This window comes from Tachyglossus aculeatus, chromosome 11 (assembly GCF_015852505.1).
Source record: "Tachyglossus aculeatus isolate mTacAcu1 chromosome 11, mTacAcu1.pri, whole genome shotgun sequence".
Classification (NCBI taxonomy): Eukaryota; Metazoa; Chordata; class Mammalia; order Monotremata; family Tachyglossidae; genus Tachyglossus; species Tachyglossus aculeatus.
Genome location: NC_052076.1, coordinates 12,227,312 through 12,251,635, shown reverse-complemented (window position 1 = coordinate 12,251,635; position 24,324 = coordinate 12,227,312). Strand labels below are relative to the sequence as shown.

Sequence of the window (24,324 nt, the reverse complement as noted above, 5' to 3'; positions counted from 1 at the left end):
CACTTACAGTCCTTTAGACTGTAAGCTCATTGGTGGAAGGGAATGTGTCTGTTATTTTTTTTTTGTTTTAATAGCATTTATTAAGTGCTTACTATGTGCAAAGCATTGTTCTAAGCTCTGGGGAGGATACAAGTTGATCAGGTTGTCCCACGAGGGGCTCACAGTTTTAATCCCCATTTTACAGATGAGGTAACTGAGGCACAGAGAAGTTGTAACTTGCCCAGAGTCACACAGCTGACAAGTGGCGGAGCAGGGATTTGAACCCATGACCTCTGACTCCCAAGCCCATACTTTTTCCACTCAGCCATGCTGTTTTTATATTGTTCTTTCCTAAATGCTTAGTACAGTGCTCTGCACACAGTAAGCGTGCAATAAACATGACTGACTGGCAGTAAGGGCTCAATAAATACTACTGATTATTCAACTGATTGATTGGAATTTGCTAGAGATTTTTGACCCCAGGGAATTATAGACTTGGTTCCTTGCTGAGGTCTCTTTTGCGGTGGGGAGAAATGTTGAAACAGCTTCCTCTACCTGGACCCAAAGTGAAATCTTCCCCGGGTACAGTTCTCCAGTCCAGGGACCCCCACTCCAGGACTCCAGCCTTAGAAAAGCAGCATTGCCTAATGGTTAGAGCACAGGCCTGGGAGTCAGAAGAACCTGGGTTCTAATCCCGGTTCTTCCAGTTGTCTGCTGTGTGACCTTGGGCAAGTCACTTAACTTCTATGGGCCTCAGTTCCCTCATCTGTAAATGGGGATTACGACTGAGAGCTCCATGTGGGATAGGAACTGTGTCCAAACTGATTCGCTTGTATCTACCCCAGCACTCAAAAAGAAGAGTGCTTGACACAAAGTAAAGTGCTTAACAAATACCATCATTATTATTCTTATGGTTATTCTGCTCTCTGGCAAAAACAGGCATTCTGGGGATAGTGTAACACAGATCTGTTTAAGCTAAATTTTGTGTCTTTGATTATAAGCTCCTTGAGGACAGGGATTGTGTCTTTCACCTCTATTGTACTGTCACAAATACTCTGTAGGTTGCTCTGCCTCAGGAGGGGCTCATTCAGTACCACTGATTCGTTGATACTGGAGAGTCCAGATTGGCTGGCCGGACATCCCACATCCCTGGAGATTTGTTTTATCCTCCACATTGGATGAACAGTGCCTGGAACCATCATATACCAATGTGGTGACTGGACCTTCAGGTTGCTAGTCTTCACAGTGGGGATCACCTAAGGTCATAGGAATCCTGGAGATCACTATCCAATGAGTCCTCACCCCTAGAAGGCCAGCGGCCTTGCTGATAACACGTCTGAGATGGGGAGACATCCTTGGATGAGATTTCCTGCTGATTTATCAGTCTTTCGCTGCCCAGATCTTTTCAGATTACCAATTAATTAATTAATTAATCAATGGTAGTTATTGAGCGCTTATCATGTACAGAATACTGTACTAAGCATTTGGGAGAATACAATATAACAGAGTTGGTAGACACAGTCCCTGCCTACAATGGCCAGTGAAACCTTTGGGATCTGAATTTCTGTGTTTGATGGGATAGAATTTTGTGGCAAATAAGGCCCCTGTCAAAATATGCTTCAAGGGCCCATTGGTATCAGCCAACTAATCAATCAAAGCCATTTATTAACTGACTACTGAGTGGAAAGCATTGTACTAAGCACTTGGGAGACTGAAATAGAAGCAAGACACATTTCCTACCACAGAGGAGCTTACTATCTAAAGGAGGAGATAGACAGACTGGAACAATTTACACAAAAGAGGTTAGAACAGGAAGCAGTTCGAATATATCAGGATGAAATAGGAGAATCTGGAATTGATTACACAAATGAAAATATATGTAAAAATATATTAAATGAAGGGAGAAACCATACTGAGGAGGGGAGCACAGCCCTAAGAAAGCAAATGCCGTGTACGTACCAGACTTGGCCTCGCCGAATACGTAGGCTGCTTCTTGGACTCAGGGCAGCAGATTCATCTCACCATATGCTGCCTTCTAGAGGACTTGGAACCTCCAAGGCCCTCTGGAAGCCATGAGAAGTCAGGTCCTGGGAGGGATAGTGTTTTTGCAGAAACGTGAGTCTCTGGTGCTGCCTTTTCCACTTTGCTTTGGATGTGTTTCTGTTTGTGTGTCTGGAGGCCAGAAAAGAACCCCTCTGAGTTAATCTTACACAGCCTAGAGGATAGGAAAACAACCGGGCATAAGGAATAGAGTGCAGGCCTGGAAGTCAGAAGGGCCTAGTTTCTAATTCTGCCTCTGCCACTAGTCTGCAGTGTGCCCTAGGGCAAGTCACTTTACTTCTCTGTACCTTAGTTACCTCATCTCTAAAAAGGGGATTAAAACTGTGAGCCCCATGTGGGACATGGGCTATGCCCAATCTGAATAACCTGTGTCTACCCTAGTGTTTAGGACAGTGCCTAGCACGTAGTGAATGCTTAACAAATACCACATTATATAGATGTATAATAGAAAATACCACTAACCATGTTCCTGAAGCATCACTGCAGTATCCTCCCAGGTCTTTCCATGTTGAGCCTGAGGGGCAGCATGAGCCAGTGGAAAGTGTTCAGGGCTGGGAGTCAGGAGGCCCTGGTCTTCATCTCTACTCCATTATCAGCCTGCTTTCTGATTTTCAGCAAGTCAGTTAATGCCTCTGGACCTTGGCTTCCTCATCTGTAAAATGGGGATAAGATTCATGTTCTTCCTCCCTCTTGGACTAGGAGCCCCATGTGGGATACAGAGTTGTTTGTGTCTGATCTGATTCTCTAATAACTATCCTAGCACATAGTAAGCACTTAATAGATATCATTATTATTGTTATGACTGGGCACTTACTTCAGGCATTATTAATCAATCAACTAGTGGTATTTTGGGGACTGAGTTGGGGACAGCGTTTGGGGTTAGTGGGGACAGAGGACTGTGCAAAATGCTTGGGAGAGTACAGTGAAGTGGGTAGACCAAATCCCTGCCTCAAGATCAGCCCTGCTTGCCCCTCTTCCTCCTGCATCAGGAGACTGGGTATATCATTGCCCCAGTCAATGCCATACTTTCAAACGGGAACAATCTGGGGATGGGGTTAAGTCTACACACCTTTTAAATCTTTGGTGACTCTTAGCTTGTGTTTTCTCCTCTCTGGTCCACCTCGAGGCGGCAACCGAAACAATCCTTGCTCATAATCTGCTTTCCAAGGTCCCTTGCAGCAGAGCTGCGAGGGAGTAGGGGAGCATTAGGATTAGCAGATTGGATGACATGCGCTCATTCCCATCCCTACCCATGAGCATCTACTCCCACTGACAGAGAGAGATGCTGGGTGTGAATATTTCTGACGGGCTGGTCCCTCAGACACCAAACAGCAATTCATTCATTCAATCATATTTATTGAGCACTTACTGTGTGCAGAGCACTGTACTAAGCACTTAGAGCACTGTACTCCCCTCCCTCCTGTTTCAGGGGCACCTGGACATGGCCCTGGATCTAATGAGAAATCAGACTGGGCCAAATCGAAATGAGGCTGCTGGCCCCACGAAAGTTCCAGGGAATTGAGAAGCAATTTAATGAACTTTTTCTCAGTCAGTGGTATTCACTGAGCACCAACTGTGTGCAGAACTCTGCAGCTGGAAGTTGGGAGAACACAATGGAAACCAACGACCTTGTCCTTAGGTGATTTGCAGCCTAAAATGGAGGAGATAGGCAGACATGGATAAGAACATTGACCTAGATATCAATCTGTACTGAGGATAGGCATGGATACAGAATTGCTAAGAGTAGTGAAATGACCATTAGGGTAGAGAATGGGTGATAGCACATACACTCGTTGGTTCAATCTTATTTATTGAGCACTTACTGTGTGCAGAACACTGTACTAAGCGCTTGGGAAAGTACAATACAGCAATAAACAGTGGCAATCCCTGCCCAAAGCGAGCTCACAGTCGAGAGGTGAGGGGGACAGGTATCAATACAAATAAATAGACATCAAACAATTAATAAAATAAGGAGAAGCAGGGCTATTAGTTGAGGCAGCCTAGTTGTGGGTGGAGGGGATTAATCAGGGAAGGCACACTGGAGGAGGGAACCATTTAGGAGAGCTCTGAAGCTTTATTTTTGAGGAGAAAATTGATAGATCTTGTGTATCTGCTTTCTCCCGCTGGTGGTGGAGACAGAAATTGGGGCTATGAGGGTATGGAGGAGAAGGGAGAAGTGATGGCTTTAGGGGATGGTGGAAGGGTGGGCTGGTCGAATACTGGTAGGCCTGTAGGTTCTTAGCACTTACCTGCAAGGCTTCCCTGGTTTGCCAACCTCCTGAGAGCTTCCCGCTGGGAGCTGGCCTCTCCTCAAGCAGTCTTTTTGGCCTTTTTCCTTTGGAGCAGGAACTGTGGAGGCTGGATTTAATTTAATTCTTGTATTTCAAGCTTGTGCCCAGAGGCCCTGGGGTCCCTGGCATGTTTTTCAAAATATCTAATAAATAAGTGAGCATAGTGTAGTCCTTTGTCTTGGGGGATGCTCATGCTGGTGGCGAGCTCTGCCATGCATATGAATGCCGAGGGGAAGACCAACGTGAGGAGTCCGGTCTCGGCTCCTCCAGCTGCAAGTTCCTTTCTGGTACATGTTGGCACAGACACCAGCAGGGGCCGGCAGTGGCGTCCAGGGCTGTGAAACCACTGCCCTGTATGTCTTAGAGTCAGCTGGACAGTCAGTGCAAGGTTCTAGTTGACCAGTGTGTGTGGGGGGGTGTCCCTCCACTTTCACCACTCGGTCTTAGTTTAGGGGTGCAGGGCAAGAGGGGGCCCTCCAAAAGCATTCTGCCCATTCTCCTGCACCTCACAGGGCATGGTCCCAACCACTCCAAGAAGGCAGGTGCCCTATTACAGCCCAGATGGCACACTCCTCTCCTCAGGCGCCAGCTTACTCCCTGTGCCCTGATCTCGTCTATCTCACCGCCAACCCTTTTCCCACACCCTCCCCCTAGCCTGGAATCCCCTCCCCATCCATACATTCCAGACCATTACGCTCTCCACCTTCAAAGCATTATTAAGGTCATTCTCGCTCTCCTTTCTGAGTCTTCGATACCCTTGGATCTGTGACCATTGGGCATTTGATATTCACCCCACCCCTCACCCCACAGCACTTATGTACATCTTTTTAAATTATATACTATAAATTACTCATTTATTCAATCAATCAATCACTCAATCGTATTTATTGAGCACTTACTGTGTGCAGAGCACTGTACTAAGCACTTGGGAAGTACAAGTTGGCAACATATAGAGACAGTCCCTACCCAACAGTGGGCTCACAGTCTAAAAGGTGGAGACAAATTGACATCTGTCTCCCCTCTCAAATGTAAGCTCATTATGGAGGGGGAATGTTTCTGCTTATTCTATTGTAGTGCATTCTTCCAAGTGCTTAGTATAGTGCCCTGCACATAGAAAGCACTCAATAAATATAAGTGATTGATTGATTGATTGATTGCCCTAAGACCATGAGCCCCGGTGGAACAGGGACTGCATTGGACCTGGTTATCTTGTCTACCCCAGCAAAGTGCTTGGCACAGAGTAAGTGCCCAGTAAATACCACTATTATGGTTATCATCATCATCATTATTATTATTATTATTATTGTTGCAGAAGCTGGGTCAGGCCTGGTCATTCAGAAACCTAGCTGGTGTGGGCTGTGCTTGAGCACTCCCTGTTGCTCTTGGTTTCTGAGTGGCCTGCCCTTATCCAGCTTGTGCAATATTCCCCATTTTACAGATTAGGAAACTATGGCACAGAGAAGTGAAGTGACTTGCCCAAGGTCACACAGCAGACAAGTGGCAGAGCTCGGATTAGGACTCAGGTCCTTCGGCCCCCCGGGCCCATCCTCCAACCACGGTGCTATACTGATTTTCTAGAGAAATACCTAAGATTCTGCTAGTCTCTGACAGATTTTCGTGCTGCGTGCCTAGCTTTACACGTATGATATATTGTGTGCCTATGTGTCCAGGGCCTGTGATGACTGTCAGGGGATGGGAGCCTCTAGCATTTCTCCCTAGCTCCGCTCAACCCAGTCCTCAAACCCAGTCCAGCCCAGCCTATCTTCCAAATGCAATCCAGCCCAGCCCAGGACTTTGCACCTTGAGCACTAGCTAAATGCCATTGTTGCTACTATATGGCAACAATGACCCCCCAACCATGGTCAGAGTAGGCTTTCAGAACACCTGCACTGAAGCAAAGGTACACGATACTGGGCAGGATGTGTGAAGGGAATGCTCAGCAGCAGGAGAGCCCAAAGCTTTGGAATGGTGAGCTGAAGTGGGCAGACTGGGCCAAGGAGGGTGGAAGAAACATTTCCAATTCCTGGTGAAGCAAAGGATGCAGCATAGTCTTGGCCTCATGGAAGACCCAACGTTGGACAGACCGGCGAGGCCCAGGACCATTGGTATTGGGAAGACTTTTGTAGGGAGCCAATCTTATTTATTGAAGCTTACTGTGAGCAGAGCACTGTACTAAGTGCTTGGGAGAGTACAATATGTACATCTTCAAAATCACATCTCCTTCAGTAAGCCTTCTCTGACTAATTCTCCACTTTATGCTCCTCCTTTCTGGTTGATCCGTGCACGTACATCCATACCCCGGGAACACTTAAGTGCTCACTCCGCTTCACTCATATTCATTCATTCAGTCATATTTTTAAGCGCTTACTGTGTGCAGAGCACTGTGCTAAGCACTTGGGAAAGTACAAAGCAACAATAAACAGTGACATTCCCTGCCCACAACAAGTACACATCACCTATGTCCATATCCTCTTAGTTGTTGCTTTTCTACACCTATAATTTATTTTTATAAATTTATTTTTATATCTGCTCCCTCTAGCATATAAGCTGTTTGAAGGCAGGAATCAATCAATCAATCAATCGTATTTATTGAGCGCTTACTATGTGCAGAGCACTGTACTAAGTGCTTGGGAAGTACAAATTGGCATCACATAGAGACAGTCCCTACCCAACAGTGGGCTCACAGTCTAAAAGAATTGTGTCCTAGTGGATAAATCTTGGGCCTGGGAGTCAGAGTACTTGGGTTCTAATCCTGGCTCCACCACTTGTCTGTTGTGTGACTTTGGGAAAGCCACTTAACTCCTCTGTGCCTCATGACCTCATCTGTAAAATGCGGATTAAGACTCTGAGCTCCATAGGGGATATGGACTATGTCAAACCTGATCAGCTTGTATCTACCCCGGCACTTAGTATAGTGCCTGGCACGTAGTAAGCATTTAACAAACAAATACCAAATACCAAATTTACTCGATAGTACTCTCCTAAGTGCTTAATACAATGTTCTGCACCCAATAAGCACTCAATAAATGTGAGTGATTGAGGAGCAGTGAGTTGGTGCCCTTAAAAGTCTCACTAGCCTGCAACCTTGGTGTCATCTTTGACTCCGCTCTCTCATTCACCCCACACATCCAATCCATCACCAAAACATGCCGATCTCACCTTCACAACATCGCCAAGATCCACCCTTTCCTCTCCATCCAAACTGCTACCTTGTTGGTACAATCTCTCATCCTATCCCGACTAGATTACTGCATCAGCCTCCTTTCTGATCTCCCATCCTCCTGTTTCTCCCTGCTTCAGTCTATACTTCACTCTGCTGCCCAGATTATCTTTCTACAGAAATGCTCTGGGCATGTCACTCCCTTCCTCAAAAATCTCCAGTGGTTGCCTATCAACCTTGACATGAAGCAAAAACTCCTCACTTTTGGCTTCAAAGCTCTCCATCACCTTGCCCGCCCCTACATTGCTTCCCTTCTCTCCTTCTACAGCCCAAACCACACATTCTGATTCTCTGCCGCTAACCTCCTCACTATGCCTTGTTCCCGCCTGTCCCGCTGTCGGGCCCTGGTCCACATCCTACCTCTGGCCTGGAATGCCCTCCCTCCTCATATCTGCCAAACTGGCTCTCTTCCCCTCTTCAAAGTGCTACTGAGAGCTCACCTCCTCCAGAAGGCCTTCCCAGACTGAGCCCCCTTTTTTCCTCTAATCCTCCTCCCCTCCCCACCCCCCACCCCCTTCCTCTGCTCCACCCCCTTCCCCCCCACAGCACTTGTGTATATTTGTATGTATTTATTACTCTATTTATTAATGATGTGTATATATCTATAAATCTGTTTATCTATTGTGATGGTATTGATGCCTGTCTATTTGTTTTGTTTTGTTGTCTGTCTCTCCCTTCTAGACTGTGAGCCCATTGTTGGGTAAGGATTGTCTCAATCTGTTGCCGAATTATACTTTCCAAGCACTTAGTATAGTGCTCTGCACACAGTAAGTGCTCAATAAATACGATTGAATGAATGAATGAAAAAAGGGACTCTTAAAGGACGTCCCTACTAGCTTGGGGACAAGTTTCCCCCTCCCCATTCCTTCTCTCCAGTGGTCTAGCAGTGTAAGGCAATCTAGCACGGCTGCCTTGCAGGGTTCTGTGTAACCTGACACGTCTTATTATATTTGCAGCAGTGCAAGGGAGAAGTATGGCCCAGTGGAGTCCCCAGGGAATAATTACAGTTGGAGAAGAAACTGCAGGCAGAGGAGGATGAGGAAGCCACTGGCTGGGATTAGTGTGTTAAAATTATTGCAGCTTTTCCAAAAGCCTGGGCTGGAAAATTATACGCTCCTCCTGCTCAAACCCTGAGGCATCAGGAAGTTACTTGTTGGATCAAAAGCCCCCGAAGGCAGGAGTCTGATGCCCCAGACCACTGCTGCATGGAAGAATACTCCCTGTTTTAGAGCAGGGAAGGCCAGGCAGGGAGAGGCTGAAAAGGGGGAGTTCAGGCCTGACTCCCAGAATTCCCAGGCTTGCATCTTCCTGCCTCTTCATCTTCCTACTGCTCACCCAGCATGGGCATGATGGATGTAGAAATCCCAGAAAACACCCCTTCAGAGTTCTTCCTTCCAGCCTGTAAACAAGTTTCCTTGGGTGTTTTGAAAAAGGCAAGAAGAATAAGATTCTATTTACAGGAGAAATTGTGGTTTTTCATGACAAAAACATCAAATAAAAATAAAAACAGACGAAGGAAACAAGGCAGGCTTTTTTTCTCCCTCCCTTCCCCACACTCCTTGTCCCTCACTGCCCCCGCCCCCCACTCCCCACTTTCTGTTTTCTTTTTCATGCCAATAGCTAAAGACTGTAATTTAAAAACTGAATTGGCTTTTCCAGAGCCATGTGGAATGTACGTCTGCACGTGGATTTTTCCACAAGAAAATTGCCCTTGTCTTCCCGAGCCAGAAACAATGGGAGCAGACAATCAGATGAACCTCTTATTGTAATTTGTTGGAGGGGCTTGGAAAGGGGCTTCACTGGGCAGGCCCTGTTTGATGAGGTTTGAACTGCATTTGTTTGGATGGCTTTTATGGTTTCTTTGTTGGTGGTGGAAAGACTTTGCAAGTCAGAGTCCTGAGCTCTCCTAATCCAAAACTGTTCTTGTCTGGTGCCCTCCTTCCCTTCCTCAGAAGTGCTCCCCATGCCATGCCCCTGTTACTGGTCCCTGGCCCCAGTGGGAGAGGGACAAGACCTCTCAGTGCAAAGAAGATCTGCTGACCCTCACTGAGGTAGCATTCAGGGATTAAAGCTTCTCTAATCCAGGGAGGTCTTGGGGATTTCCTCCACAATCAATCAATCAGTAGTGTTTACTGAGTGTTTACTCTGCACAGAGAGCACTGTAGTAAGCACTTGGGAGAGTACATTGCAGCAGAGTTAGAAGACACGTTCCCTGCCCATAACAAACCCATTCTCAACTAGACCTGGCCCTCAACCTCCCTCTTCCCTTCAGGATTCAACCCAAAGCAATGTCACCCCTTCTCTGCTGTTTGAAGTTGGTTCCAGCTGAGCAGTGGCCATCGCAGCACCTGTATATATGTATATATGTTTGTACATATTTATTACTCTATTTATTCATTTATTTATTTTACTTGTACATATCTATTCTATTTATTTTATTTTGTTAGTATGTTTGGTTTTGTTCTCTGTCTCCCCCTTTTAGACTGTGAGCCCACTGTTGGGTAGGGACTGTCTCTATATGTTGCCAATTTGTACTTCCCAAGCGCTTAGTACACTGCTCTGCACACAGTAAGCGCTCAATAAATACGATTGATTGATTGCTCGCCACCCCACCTCCCTTGATCGCCGCTCTGAGCTGGTCCCTTCAACTGACAGCAACCCTGTCCATTCTTACCTTCACTAGAGCCTTCTTATGATGCAGTGAGGAGATCAGGATGGAGCAATAACATGAATTCAGGCCTCACCAAAAGTAAGTACTCTGTCCCCCTCATCTTTAGAGGGTGGGAAAGGGGAATAAATGGGGTTACAAGACAGATTTCTGTCTTGTGAGCCTGGAATAGGCAAGGAAATTAAGTGCAGATTTGGGGGTGGCGGTGGCCCCCAGGACTTCTGCTCTGAGAGATGAGATGGAATTCTCTTGTCATCCTCCAAGGATTGCATTTGGGGCTGGATCTTCAGGATCCAAGGGTTTCTCAATGAATCAAGTGCATTTATCGAGTGCTTACTGTGTGCAGAGCACTGCACTAAGCATTTGGGAGAGTACAATATCACAGAGTTGGTAGACAAGTTTCCTGCCCTCAACAGTTTCTCCTCTGGGGCTAGGGAGCCTCTACTTCTAGGGTCAGGACAGTGAGGGCATATTTGGGGTTGAGATACAGAGACTCAGGGAGAGTGGGGAGGGCTGGCATTCTGACCCCCCCATTTCGTAAATCAAGATGAGGGAGTATGTAGGGTTAGGAGAGGAGGGAAGGAGGACTTGGCCCAGGAGATTCTGGTGTTCAGCCTGGAAGGGCACTGGGCATTGGGTAAGCTAGCATGGTCCACCCCAAATCAGGTTCAGCCAGCTTCTTGTGGGGAGGGCACCAGCACCATGACATTCCCCAGGACAGAACCAGGCCTCCGGGCACATGCCAGAATGTCTTCCTTCCTGCTGAAAGCCAGTGCAACTGGTCACCATGAGCACATGGCCCAACAGCCAACCATAACCTAGTCCTCCCCTCTACCAGCCTTCAATTCATCCCAAGTTTGTTAGTTTCTGGCATGGAGAGCGCTGTCAGCAAACAACCACATAGTAAAATTATGAATTTGTGTGCCTCTTAGTATCCACCTTCCTAGAGGGTAGTTGATCTGACTTTCCACTTCTCACACCCAGATCCACCTAACTTACATGGTTTTGCTTTCTCCTGCTACAGGTCCTCCCATCGGAGCTGCACAAAATATGAACAAGAGCACAGAACAGCAAAGGCCCCAACCAGGTAATGACTCGCGGGCTGGGTGACCCAGAAGAAATACCTTATCTTCCTGTGAATTTTTGCTTCAAAGCTATTGGCTGGTGGGACCACTCTTTCTTTGGGCCCCCTCCTCCGGAACATAAGCTCGCCTCCATTCCCAGCATTCCTGGGATGTGAACAGAAAGGAGAAGGGGCTGTCAGCAAGGAATCCTCCCTCATCTGAGGTTCCCTTGTGGGCCACGATCAACTGGCTATAGAATTCCCTCTGAAGCGTTTGAATTGTCCTCACGGCCTTTGAGTTTCTACTGAGATACGAATATGGTAGAATGGCAACTCGTCATTCATCAGGAGACAATTCTTCAGCAAAAACCATGCGAGAGCTCCCTCCTACCGAGTCAAATGCTCACTGAATTTCTGAAATAACCTGATTTACAGATGGGGTGGGTCTGTTAATCAATCAATCAGTAGTATTTGTTGAACTCCTCCTGTGCATAGAACACTGCACTAGCCTCTTGGGAGAGTGCAGTAATTAGATGTACCATCCCTACCCTCAAGGGGCTTACAGTCTAGCTGGGGTGGCAGACAGCCTCATATTAATGTCTGTCTCCCTGTCTAGACTGTAAGCTTCTCATAGGTATGGAACCTGTCCGCCAATGCTTTTTTTTTTATCATACTCTCCCTAGTTCTTAGCACAGTGCTCTATATGCAGTAAGCACTCAATAAATACCACTGATTGATTGATTGAGTGATACATTGTGCTAGGGTCCCATTTGGCCATCATCTTCAGTATCTGGTGCTGAGTTTTTCCCTGATCTCCATGTCATGAAGAGAATAGGGAGATTCAGGTATCCCTCTGGGAATATTTTCCCCCTACCTGATGAAGAGGCATTACTTTCCAGCCACCCCCAGTATTCTATTTCAGTCAAAGATGTTGAGGCTCTCAAATACACAAGTCATTGACAGCACTACGACCAGCACCCAAGACTCCAGGGCTCTGATGAATGATCCTTGCTTTGACTGTGAGAGGGCTGGATTTTCAATTCCAGACAAGCCTTTGCTTTGATGAAAGGAAGTTGCAAAAACTTTGGTTGACCAAAAACTTTCTTCTCCATCTCCACCAAGGGCAGAATGAGAGGAAACGGACTTAAATTGCAGGAAGAGGGATCTAGGTTAGATGTGAGAGAGAACTTGCTGATTGTCAGTGGGGATTCGCGCTTGCAGGTGGCAAACATATGGAATTCATTACCTCAGGAAGTCTTTCAACTGAAAATATCAATGTGACAGTCTGACTGAATATGGTGGTGCTTGGGTCAAGGGTGGGAGGCTTGGGGAGAGGTGATTAGGTACTGATGGTGATAATGGGAACTTTTAGAGAAGAGGCTATGTGCCAAGTACTGTACCTCACACAGTGCTTGCACAGTGCCTGGCACATAGTAAGCACTTAATAAGTACTATTATTATTAATATTCTTATTATTATCATCATTAAGGAGCTCAGGAGTCAGGGTAGGGCTGACTAGGTGCTTAATGCTCTGAGCAACTGGAGAGATGGGGTCATATGAGCCCAGGTCTGGGTTGTTTTTCCTCTTTTTTATTGTCAGTGGCCAAAGCCAGAGCTGAAAACCATCCAGATCTTTGGGGGATGCTGAGTGGAGCAGGAAAAAGCTTCATGAGACCAGGCTTTCTCGTGAGATTAAAATAAAATAAAATTGTTAACGACAACAAAACAAAAACCCACAGGGACTTGTGCCTGTTCTTAATGCAACAAACTGAAGGGAATGTTCTTTTGTGTGTTTGCTCAGATCCCTATCAGATCCTGGGGCCAACCAGCAGTCGCCTAGCAAACCCAGGTGAGTCGAACCACCCCCCTGGCCTTAGGCCACACCTACCCACAATGCCCCAGGGCTCTACAGAGTTTCCAGGATCCTTGTTCAGGGGCCAGACACATCAAAGCTTCCCGGATGGCGGACCCAAAGAGAGGCCGGATTTCAGTTGGCCCCGCCCGCCCTCCTGCAGCCCTCCAGCTGTTTCCTCTCATTGTTCCCCAGTGGCAGCCCATTCTATCGATAGATGGGCCTGTCTGAATGATGGGATGGGGCCCGTCCAAACAGTGGGAGGCCGGCACTGAGCCCAGACTCCCCCCAACAAGTATGGAGGACAGGGCTTCAGGTGAGGAAGCTTCTGAAGTTACATGTGGGTTGGATAAACCTGTTTCAGATCCCCTTAGTTTGAAGCAACAAGAACCTATGAACTAGGAGGGTACCATGGATGCCTGGGAGTGGAGGAACAAACCTCCTCTTCCCCAGGCAAGTTCCCCACTAGACTGAACTCAAGTTTGGTGCTCTGAACTCAATGAATACCATTGATTAATCAATGAGCATTTTCTGTGTACAGAGCACTATACTAAGTGCTGTGGAAAGTATAATATAACAGAGTTGGTGGACACATTCCCCTCCCACAAGGAGCTTACTGTCTAGAGGAGGAGAAAGATATTCAAATAAATTATGGATATGGACACAAGGGCTGTGGGGTGGGGTGAATCCAAGTTCCAGAGTGATGCAGAAGGGAGAGGGAGTAGGGGAAATGAACACTTAGTCATGGAAAGCCTCTCGAAGGAGATATGCTTTTAATAAGGCTTTGAAGATGGGAAAGATGATTGTCTGACAGATTAGAAAGAGGAGAGAGTCCCAGTCCAGAGGCAGGTGTGGGCCAGAGGTCAGTGGTGAGATACACAAGATAGGGTTCTCCCATCTTCTGCCCCCCTCCCATGCCAGCAGAAAAGCCTCCCTTTACTCCTTCCCAAGAAAGCCCCTACCCAGGTGAAAATCTGTCTATTCAGAATTCTGGGGGGAAACATGGGGGAGTGCAGACTCCAGGTAAGAAACCAGAGGTATCTCTCCAAGGAAAGCAACCTCTCCCCTCCAAGCACACTATTTCCAACTCCCAACTTCTAGGGGGAGAAACAGATCCCTTCACCCTGCCCTCACAGCCCAACCCCACTCCTTTCTGTATTCTCTTGGCCAGAGTAGCTTGTGTGATGGTCGGAAACAGGGATTGGTCCCTAACCTCCAAAGCTAATTGGCTGGGGTCCGAGACTTTGGATTGTTTTATTCTAAGGCCCAGGAGAAGGGTCCAGGTTGTAGGGGAGAGGGACATTTTTTCTCCTCAGCCCCAGGCCGAAGTGATCCCTCTTTCCAGAAGGAACACTAACTGAGCATAATTCTTGAGAAAGCCACTCATCTCCCCTTTCACCTGAGTTCTGTGATCAACTAGTGGCATTTATTGAGTGCTTCTGTGTGCAGAGCACTGAACTAAATGCTTGAGAAAGGTAGGGAGCAGGCCTAGCAAAAAGGTGGACTCTCAATCATGGTTGTGATCCTCTCCCTCCATTACCCTGCTTCCTGCGGCTCTTTACCCACAGGAGGCATATTGTATAGCAAGGGAGCCCCAGGGACACTTTGGCTGGGAAAGGGAGCCTACAGAGGCAAGGTTAAGAAGCAGGAATATCAGAAACTGGCAGAGAGATCATGGTCGATGATGAGGGTCTCTCGGGGAGGACCCCAGGCTCATTGTGGGCAGGGAATGTATCTGTTTGTTGTTACATTGTCCTGTCCCAACCGCTTAAAACATTGCTCTACATGCAGTCAGCACTCAATAAATATGATTAACTGACTGAATGACTGACTGATTGGGACAGAAGACTGGGGTAGGGTGTTTCCCAGCTCAACTGTACTCTCCCAAGCACTTAGCACAGTACTCTGCCCAAAGTAACTGCTCAATAAATCCCATTATTGTTCTCCCAGGTTCTTAGTTCAGTGCTCTGCACACAGGAAATGCTCAAAAGGTACCATTGATCTATTGATCAATAGGTTATTTTGCTGGTGGCCCTCTGGAGAAGTGGAGAGAGAGAAAATCTGGAAGATGACACTTGGCATTCTTCTTGTTTTTACTCTTCTACCTCTGCTGTCCTGGGACCGGGGCCACCAGCTGGTCAGTGTCATTGCTGGAATCCAGTTGGTTAAATCTGAAGGCGCTCAGAGGCCTGAGCCATGCCCTGTTGTGGTTTCCACTCTGATGGTGGTTTGAGGTTCTCTACAACAGGAAACCAGAGCAATGGAACAATTATTATTATCATTACCAATGATGGTATTTAGAAGTAGTATGGCTTAGTAGAAAGAGCATGGGCCTGAGAGTAAGAGGACCTGGGTTCTAATTCCGGCTCCGCCACTTACCTGCTGTGTCACCTGGGCCAAGCCACTTGACTTCTCTTTAACTAAGTTCCCTCATCTGCTAAATGGGGATTTAATCCCTGTTCTCCCTCCTACTTAGGCTCTGAGCCCCATGTGGGACCTGACTGTCTTGCATCTATTCCAGTGCTTAGTACAATCAATCAATCCATCAGTGGTGTTTATTGAGCACTTACTGCATGCAAAGCACTGTACTAAGTGCTTGGAAGAGTACAAAGCTGCAATACACGTTCCATGCTCACAGTAAGCATACAGTCTAGGAGGGGAGTCAGACATTAATGTAAATACATAATTTACAGATAAGTCTGTTAGTGCTGTAGGGCTTGAGCGTGGAGTGAATAGCAAATGCCCAGAGGGTACTGATCCAAGTGCAGTGCAATGCTTGACACAGAGTAAGCTTTTACCAAATACCACGGTTGTCAATTATTATCATTATTAGTAGTAGTAATAATAATAATAATGGCATTTGTTAAGCGCTTACTATGTGCAAAGCACTGGTCTAAGTGCTGGGAAGGATACAGGGGATTCAGGTTGTCCTACATGGGGCTCGCAGTCTTAATCCCCATTTTCCAGATGAGGTAACTGAGGCACAGAGAAGTTAAGTGACTTGCCCAAAGTCACACAGCTGACAAGCGACAGAGCTGGAATTTGAACCCATGACTTCTGACTCCCAAGCCAGGCTTCTCTTTCCACTGAGCCCCGATTATCATGATTATTAAGCACCAGTTATTGTGCTAAGTGCTGGGATTAGGTACAGTGCAATCAACTCAGACAGGGTGTCTGTGTCTCCCAGGGGCTCTCACTTAACAGCCCGGAGGGCCTAGCTGGGTCGAGGGAGGTGTCCCTTGGTGGCCAGATCCTCCCCCAAAGAGTGGGCTGACTCCTCCCTCCAGGAATAGCCTGGCCCCAACCCCCACGAATGGGTTGGGCCCTCCCGTATCTCCCTACTGCTCCGCAGCATCCCAGCACTCAAATAGCCATTCCCTCTCCCTCTCACCTCTCCCCACAGGAAGTGGGCAGATCCAGTTGTGGCAGTTCCTTCTTGAGCTACTCTCAGACAGCTCCAATGCCAACTGCATCACCTGGGAGGGCACCAACGGTGAGTTCAAGATGACGGACCCTGACGAGGTGGCGCGGCGCTGGGGCGAGCGCAAGAGCAAGCCCAACATGAACTACGACAAGCTCAGCCGGGCCCTGCGCTACTACTATGACAAGAACATCATGACCAAAGTCCATGGCAAGCGCTACGCCTACAAGTTCGACTTCCACGGCATCGCTCAGGCGCTGCAGCCCCACCCCACCGAGTCCTCTCTGTACAAGTACCCTTCCGACCTCCCTTACATGCCCTCCTATCACCCCCACCAACAGAAGGTGAACTTTGTCTCCCCCCACGCCTCCTCCATGCCCGTCTCCTCCTCCAGCTTCTTCGGAGCCGCATCCCAGTACTGGACTGCCCCCTCGGGGGGCATCTATCCCAACCCGAGCGTCCCCCGCCACCCCAACACCCACGTCCCCTCACACTTGGGCAGCTACTACTAGAAGCCGGGCATCCTCAGTGGCCTCGTGCCAACATGAGCTCACGGACTTCCTGGGACCAGCGGATCTCTCTCTGATGGAGCCCAAGGGGACTTGGATTGCAGCACAAAACTGGAATCTTTATTATTATTATTATTGTTGTTGCTGTTGTTGTTTTTCAGGGGGCTGGCGGTGGGGGAGGGGGAAAGGAGGGGCCGGAAGCCTGAATTTTGGCTTCCTCTCTCCCTCAGGCAGAGACAGATGAACCGTTCAGAAAGTCCTTAGGCTTGGAGTCCTCTGTCCCTTCCTCTCCAAATCAGGCATGCCTATTTTTCAGAGGAATCAGGAATGGTTAAAAGCATATTTCTTGGTCAGGGGGAAGGGGGTGGGAGGGGAGGATGGGAAGGGAGAGGGAAAGAACAAATGCCTTTGTGTTTTATCAAGGAGAGGCTCCTGTGGAGACTCGGGCCCCACATCTCTGGCCCAGCTTCACCATCCAGGGGAGGTCTGCTGCGTGGAGGTGATTGCAAGATAAGGAGCAACTGGCATCTCACTTTTTGTGGGTGGGGGGGGAGGGGGCAAGGCCCCAGTTCAGAGAATGACAACTGGAAGGGCAGCTGGGAGGCTGACCGAGTTTTCACCCAACTGGAAAAAAATCGACGATGCTCATCTGCATTGGCTGAGTCTGGGGTTCTGCAGTCCCCTTCTGTAATTGCAAAGATGGGGGTGGGTGTGGGGGCTGACCTCTCACTCTGGACCCTGCCCATCTCAGAGCCCGACCCAGGCAGCCAGCCCAGACACAACTGTGTGGCAAAGACGTCAATAACTAATTAATGAAAAAGACGAACATGACTGTCGGTCCCGGGAACTTTGGCTAGTCAGGGATTTCGAAACAAAAAGCAGATCCGCAAACGCTGTGCGTTTGTCAGACCATTCCGGGGTCAACCAATCTGAAAAGCAATTTACTGTATAAATTATGCAGAGTTATTTTCCTATATCTCACAGTATTAAAGAAAGAAAAGGAAAAAAAAGAAAAAAAAGCGACGTAAACGAGTTGACCTCGGTCACACAAATGCAGTTTTTACTCCTGATTCAGTCAGTGTATTTTTGTTTTTTTTTTAATATAATGTGTACATCTATCAATCTGTACATTTGGGCTGTTGCTTTGTACTTTTTTAGCAGGTTAAAAAATGAATAAGGTGTAACGTGATGTATCTGTGAAAGAAAGGCAAACTCGAAGGTCATTCTTTACTTTCAACAGAAGCACTGATGCCATTATTTAAAGAAGGAAGACTAAACCCCTGCAATCTTTTGTGCTTTTTTGAAATGTTTAGGCAACATTATTGCAATAACGGCAACTCTGAAAAAACAACCACCAAATCTTCCCTCGTGAAGACGAGGCTTTTGCTACTATATATATGCAATGTATTTTTTTGGATATGAAAATATATATAATTTTGAAAGTAACCTTTGTCCTTTTTTAACTGTATTAAGTGGTAAGCTGAAGACTTTGTAAAATAATGTGACTAAATAAATAGTTTCCTTCTCTAAGAGTCTAGAGGACCCTTTCTTGTTTACCTTCTCTTGTCAGGGTGAAGGGATTTCCCAGGGGAAATTTGTAATGCTGTCTTATATTGTCAGAAACGCTCCAGAAGAGCCTACAGCTGGTTCTGGTGGGTCGACTCTGTTGGATTTTCTTCAAGCTACTGCCCTCTCAGGTATAGAAAGGAGAAGAGATGCTTTTACTCCCTTTCGGTTTCCCATGATGGGGGCTGGAGCAAACTGTTTATCCAGCAGTTAATCAACGGTATTACTTGAGCACTTACTGTGTACAGAGCACTGTCCTAAGTGCTTGGGAGATTACAACAGAGTTGGTAGACACGTTCCCTGCCCATGATGAGTTTACATTCTAGTTTCAGTCAAATTATGAGATTACAGTCAGTTTCTAACCTGAGATTTTAAAAGTCATCTGAAAGGGCGGGTGGCAGGTTGCCTGCCATAGCGATAGCAGCAGCAGGCATTCCTGGAGTGCCCTCTGGGCACCTGTGCCAGGCTCTGGGATTCCCATAAGAAATCTACTGCCCCCCCCAACCCCCACCCCTCCCGGCAATAGGTAGCCTGGATTGTTCACCTTTCATTCTTACATTCAATCGTTTTTATTCACTCAATCGTATTTATTCATTCATTCATTCAATCATATTCTCCTAAAACCATGGCATTTTTAAGTGCTTATTCTGAGCTAAACCCTGAGTTAGATATAAAATTATCAGAAAGAACACAGGCCCCATAACTTCTCTTACTCCCAATTTTCACATGAGACTAAGTACCAGAGAGGTTAAGTAATTTGCCCAAGGTCACACAGCAGGCTGGTGGCAAATCTCGGTCACCTGACTCTGCGCCTTGTGCTCTTTTACTAGGCAGTGCTGCCTCTATTACTGGCCCAAAAGGGGGTCAGTGCCTCTTAATCTCTTCAGGCCCATTGCCAGTCCCAAAGCCAAATGTTTCCACTGGAGTCTCTCCCTGGCCTGCTTTCCCTAGGACATTTCCCCACCTCCAATCCACCCCCCTGGCCCCCGCCATTCTCTCCTAGCCTCTCAGAGCCCCTTCTTGACCCTCCCATGACCCCATGACCTCTCTCATAGGCGCCCATTCCAGGGGACCGATAGGAGCCATTGGACCCTCCAATTGTAAGAGCTACAATCCCCACCTTGCTCCTCCTTGACAAGACCTGATAGTTTCCCGTGGGGCCTGAAACAACCCAATATGGTGGCCTCCTGACCTGTTAACTCCTTGATGCCTGCCCCCTCCCTGTCCTTACCCTCCTCTAAAATCCTCCACACACTCACAATGGAAAGTGCCCCTGAGACCTGGCCCAGCCTGACTTCCCCTTCTTATGCTTCTTCACCCACCCTAGGCCCTGTCTTCTCTAGCTGGGATGGCAGGAGCCTGACTATTGTACCCTAGTGAAAAGGGAACGGGCCTGGGGGCCAGAGGATCCGGGTCCTAATCCCAGTTCTGCCTCTTACCTGCTGTGTGACCTTGGTCGGCTCACATTTCTATTCTGTGCCTCAGTTTCTTCACCTGTAAAATGGAGATTCAACACCTGTTCTCCCTCCTACTTAGACTGAGTTCCGTGTGGGACAGGGACCATATCTGACCCGATTATCTTGAATCCACCTCAATGCTTAGGGCACTGCCTGGCACTTAGTAGGTACTGAACACATACCACCATTATTACCAGAAGCCCCTGAAGGCTCAGAGGTCTGATAGCCTCTGCCCAGCCTTTGCCCATCGGACCCTGCTGTGACAGGCCCTTCCCTGAGTGAGGGCCCCAAGCATGTGTTTCAGTGTATGTCTCTACCAACTTTGTTACATTAACTCTCCCATTTTTTAATGGCTCAGGACAGAGCATTGCACACAGTAGACATTCAATAAATAGGACTGATTAATTGATGGATCAAAGAGCTGATCATTCTGACCCCAGGGAGACCCAGTACCTAAACTATCTACAGAGTCCAAACTGAACTAGGACCATCACAGATGATGGGGATGTTCAGCCTCAGTAATCCGGATCACCTGAGCATGTGGCTCTTCCCAACCTCTGGGGTTTGGGAGACCCCAATGCTGGAAGAAGCTCCAATCACCCCAAAAGTCCAGGGGATTGGCTGAGGAGCAGTTGAGAAGCATCGTGGCCTAGAAGATAGAGAGAGACCTGGGAGCCAGAAGGACCTGGATTCTGATCCTGTCTCCACCACTTTTCTTTTGAGTGACCTCGGGCAAGTCATTTAACTTCACTGTGCCTCAGTTCCCTTATCTATAAAATGGGGATTGAATATGAGCCCTGTGTGGGACATAGACTGTGTCCAACATGATTAGTTTGTATACTACAGCATTTAGTACAGTGCCTGGTGCATAGTAAGCTCTTAACAAATACCATTAAAAAAAGTTGTGTAACCCCTTTCTGAGGACCCTTCTGGAAACAACTCATCCAGTGGGGAAACCAGGTGTGTTTGTGAATCCCCAAATTGTTCCTCAAATCCACCTTCCGGACCAAAGTTTTCCCCCTTGGCTGCTAAATCCAAGAGGTATTTTCTGGGAAAACAATGCCACATGGTTTTGATTGCTGTCAGAATGTGAGGCTGAAATGGCTCTCGGAAGGTCTGGGAGACTCCAGGAGTGAGCTTTGAGAAGACCTCTTTTCTCCCAGGCCAGAACAGGCTTGGGGCTGAGGAAACAAGCCCCAAACACCAGCACCATCTTGGTGAACACCGTCGGCCCATCCGAGGGAGCGTGGGGGAAGTGGGTGGGGTATGAAGAAGAAATGACCCCCACAGACCAGCACCGTCCCAGAGAGCACTATAGTCCTGTCTGAGGGAGTGCGGGACAGAAGGGTGGACACAAAGAGGGAATCACTCCTCACAGTCTGGCACCATCCCCGTGAGCACTGTCAGCCCATCTGAGGGAGCATGGGGGAGGTGGATGGGGTGTGAGGAGGGAATCACTCTATCAGACCAGCATTGTTCTGGTGAGTACTGTCAGCCTGTCTGAGGGAGCATGTGGGAAGTGGATGGAGAGTGAGAAGAGAGGATCTTGTCACAGATCCTCCACTGCCTGTCATATATGTTGCAAATGATAGCAGGGCAGCAGGAGAAAAGTAGTATCTGCCACCAGCCTAGAAGTACGACATGCATGAGTCAATCATTCAAGTAATCGATCAATCAATAGTAATAATAATGATGGCATTTGTTAAGCGCTTACTATATGTCAAGCACTGTTCTAAGCGTTGGGGTAGATACAAGTTAATCAGGTTGTTCCACGTGGGGATCACAGTCTTAATCCCCATTTTAAAGATGAGGGAACTAAGGCCCAGAGAAGTTAAGTGACTTGCCCAAAATCACAGAGCTGACAAGTGGCAAAGCTGGGATTGGAAATCCACATCCTTTGACTCCCAAGCCCGTGCTCTTTCCACTAAGCCATGCTGCTTCCCTGCCCATGGAGATCTGTGCATAGAGGTTTTTTACATGCTGGGGTCCTTGACAGCCCAAGTGAGCTCAGCACAGCCCTGAAACTGGACTGGAGCTCTGGGACCAGTCTCGGGGTGGGCGGAGGGACACCCAGAGACATGGAACTGGGATTCCTGCTTCCCCGCCTCCGCCCCACCTTTCACAAAGCACCCTGCCCACCGGAGAGTTACTCCTCCAACCCCACAAACTATCCCTGACTCCCAGTCTCAGACCCAAGTCCAGCAGCAGCCCCAGAGGGCCCTCGCCCTGGAGAAGGACAAGAACTCGACCTCAGGCCCCCAACTCTGGAATTTCCTGGCCCTCATGGATTTATGGCAAAACAGACAAGTGGGAGACCCAACTCGTAAAGTCCTGCTTGGAGCCCAAATTCAATTATCCCAAATTCCAGCCCAAAGCCCTACATCCCCTTATCACCGTCTTCTCTGGGTCATCGGCCCCGACCGAGGAGCTGAGGTCCAAGTTCATGGACTCTCCAGGGAGATCCCAGGGGGCCTGAGGAGAAGCTCTGAAAAAGCCTTAGAAACTCTCCGCTGAAACCGCTGAAGCAGCCACCGCTCCACTACAGAGACCTAACCAGGTAGCTGGACTGCAGGGAAAGAGAAGGGGACTGGTCTGCTGGGTGGCTTTGGGCAAGTCACTTAACCTCTCTGGGCCTCAGTTTCCTCTTCTGAAAAGTGGGGGTATGATACTTGTTCACCCTCCTTCTTAGATTTGGTGCCTTTTGTGGAACAGAAACTGTGTCTGATCTGCTCATCTTGTATCTAAAACCCAAGGCTTCACACACTGCAGCTCCTTAATAAATACCTTTATGATGATCAGAAATATAGCTCTTGCTCTTTTCAGGCCATCATTTCAAAGAATCCTACATTCTTTCCTGTCCTGTCTTCACAAGATCAGAGTGAGGGTTGGAACAGCAGGGGGTTACAAAGAAAACACAGCTGCCACTGGAGATGGTAGGAAGGCATTGTCCACTTCCACTCTCCAAAGGGGTGGTGGATCTCCTCTCTGCATCACTCTTGCACTTGGGTTTGTACCCTTCAAGCACTTGCTATTCACTCCACCTTCAGCCCTATAGCAGTTTTGTACATATCTGTAATCTACTTTAATGTCTACCTCCCCTTCTAGACCATAAACTCTTTGGAAGCAGGGAGCATGTCTACTGACTTGGTGATATTGAATAATAATAATAATAATAATAATAATAATGGCATTTATTAAACACTTACTATGTGAAAAGCACTGTTCTAAGTGCTGGGGGGATGCAAGGTGATCAGGTTGTCCCACGGGGGGCTCACAGTCTTAATCCCCATTTTATAGATGAGGTAACTGAGGCACAGAGAAGTTAAGTGGCTTGCCCAAGTTCACACAGCTGACAAGTGGTGGAGTGGGATTTGAACCCATGACCTCTGACTCCAAAGCCCTGCTCTTTCCACTGAGCCACACTGCTTCTCTGAACACTCCCCAGCATTTAGTACAGTGCTCACTAAATACCATTGACGGATTCACTGATTGGGCTGTATGGAAAGTCTGCAACATTCTCTCTTCTAGAGTGCTTTGGAGCTCTTCCAGAAGCCAGAAGTCTCCTTCCAGATCCCAAGAATCCCCACAGGAGTATCAGTGCCTGCTGCTGATTCAGTCCTGGGCTTGGAATCAAAGATGGCTGCACTGGGTTCTGGGTAACAGAAGCATGGTGTAATGGATAGAGTATGGGCCTGGGAATCAGAAGTTCATGGGTTTTAATCCCTGCTCTGCCACTTGTCTGCTGTGTGACCTTGGGCAAATCACTTCACTTCTCTGTACCACAGTTACCTTCTCTATAAAATGGGGATTGATACTGGGAGTCCATGTGGAACAGGGACTGTGTCCAACCCAATTTGCTTGTATCGGCCCTGGAGTTTAGTACAATACCTGGCACACAGTAAGAGCTTAAGGAATACTAATATTATTATTACCCAAGCTCCCATCGCGTAATTGAGCTACTAGCGAAAGTTCCGGCCAGATCATCTGTGGGGCAGCAAGACAGCATTCTGCTAGTCCGTTCCCTGCCTGGTTCAGTTACCGTCCCTGGAGCCTTTATGTCTAATGCTCTTTATTCTCAGTGCCCAGTCTCCCTCTACTGCCAAGTGCCACAGCTCAGAAGCAGTACCCACATCCATGGGACGCTCTGGAGTCGGTTGGGGGGTAAGGGCCCTCCTCCAGGGCCCCATAATAGGTTCTGGTCATTCTGTGACATCATCCCTACACATTGAATTTTCCA

General features: G+C 47.7%; 1 protein-coding gene across 3 annotated transcripts in view; it reads left to right on the top strand.

Annotated features, from left to right (window-relative positions):
* The window catches only part of FLI1 (Fli-1 proto-oncogene, ETS transcription factor), a 166,110-nt gene extending 148,891 nt beyond the window's left edge, over nucleotides 1-17,219 (top strand). For all 3 annotated transcript variants that reach the window (XM_038754761.1, XM_038754762.1, XM_038754763.1), the window contains 4 exons: nucleotides 10,235-10,300; nucleotides 11,244-11,306; nucleotides 13,084-13,131; nucleotides 16,538-17,219. In XM_038754761.1, coding sequence (XP_038610689.1) covers nucleotides 10,235-10,300; nucleotides 11,244-11,306; nucleotides 13,084-13,131; nucleotides 16,538-17,067 — 707 coding nt within the window. In that variant the 3' untranslated portion in view covers nucleotides 17,068-17,219. The remainder of the gene's footprint in view (nucleotides 1-10,234; nucleotides 10,301-11,243; nucleotides 11,307-13,083; nucleotides 13,132-16,537) is intronic.
* The last annotated feature ends 7,105 nt before the right edge of the window (nucleotides 17,220-24,324 follow it).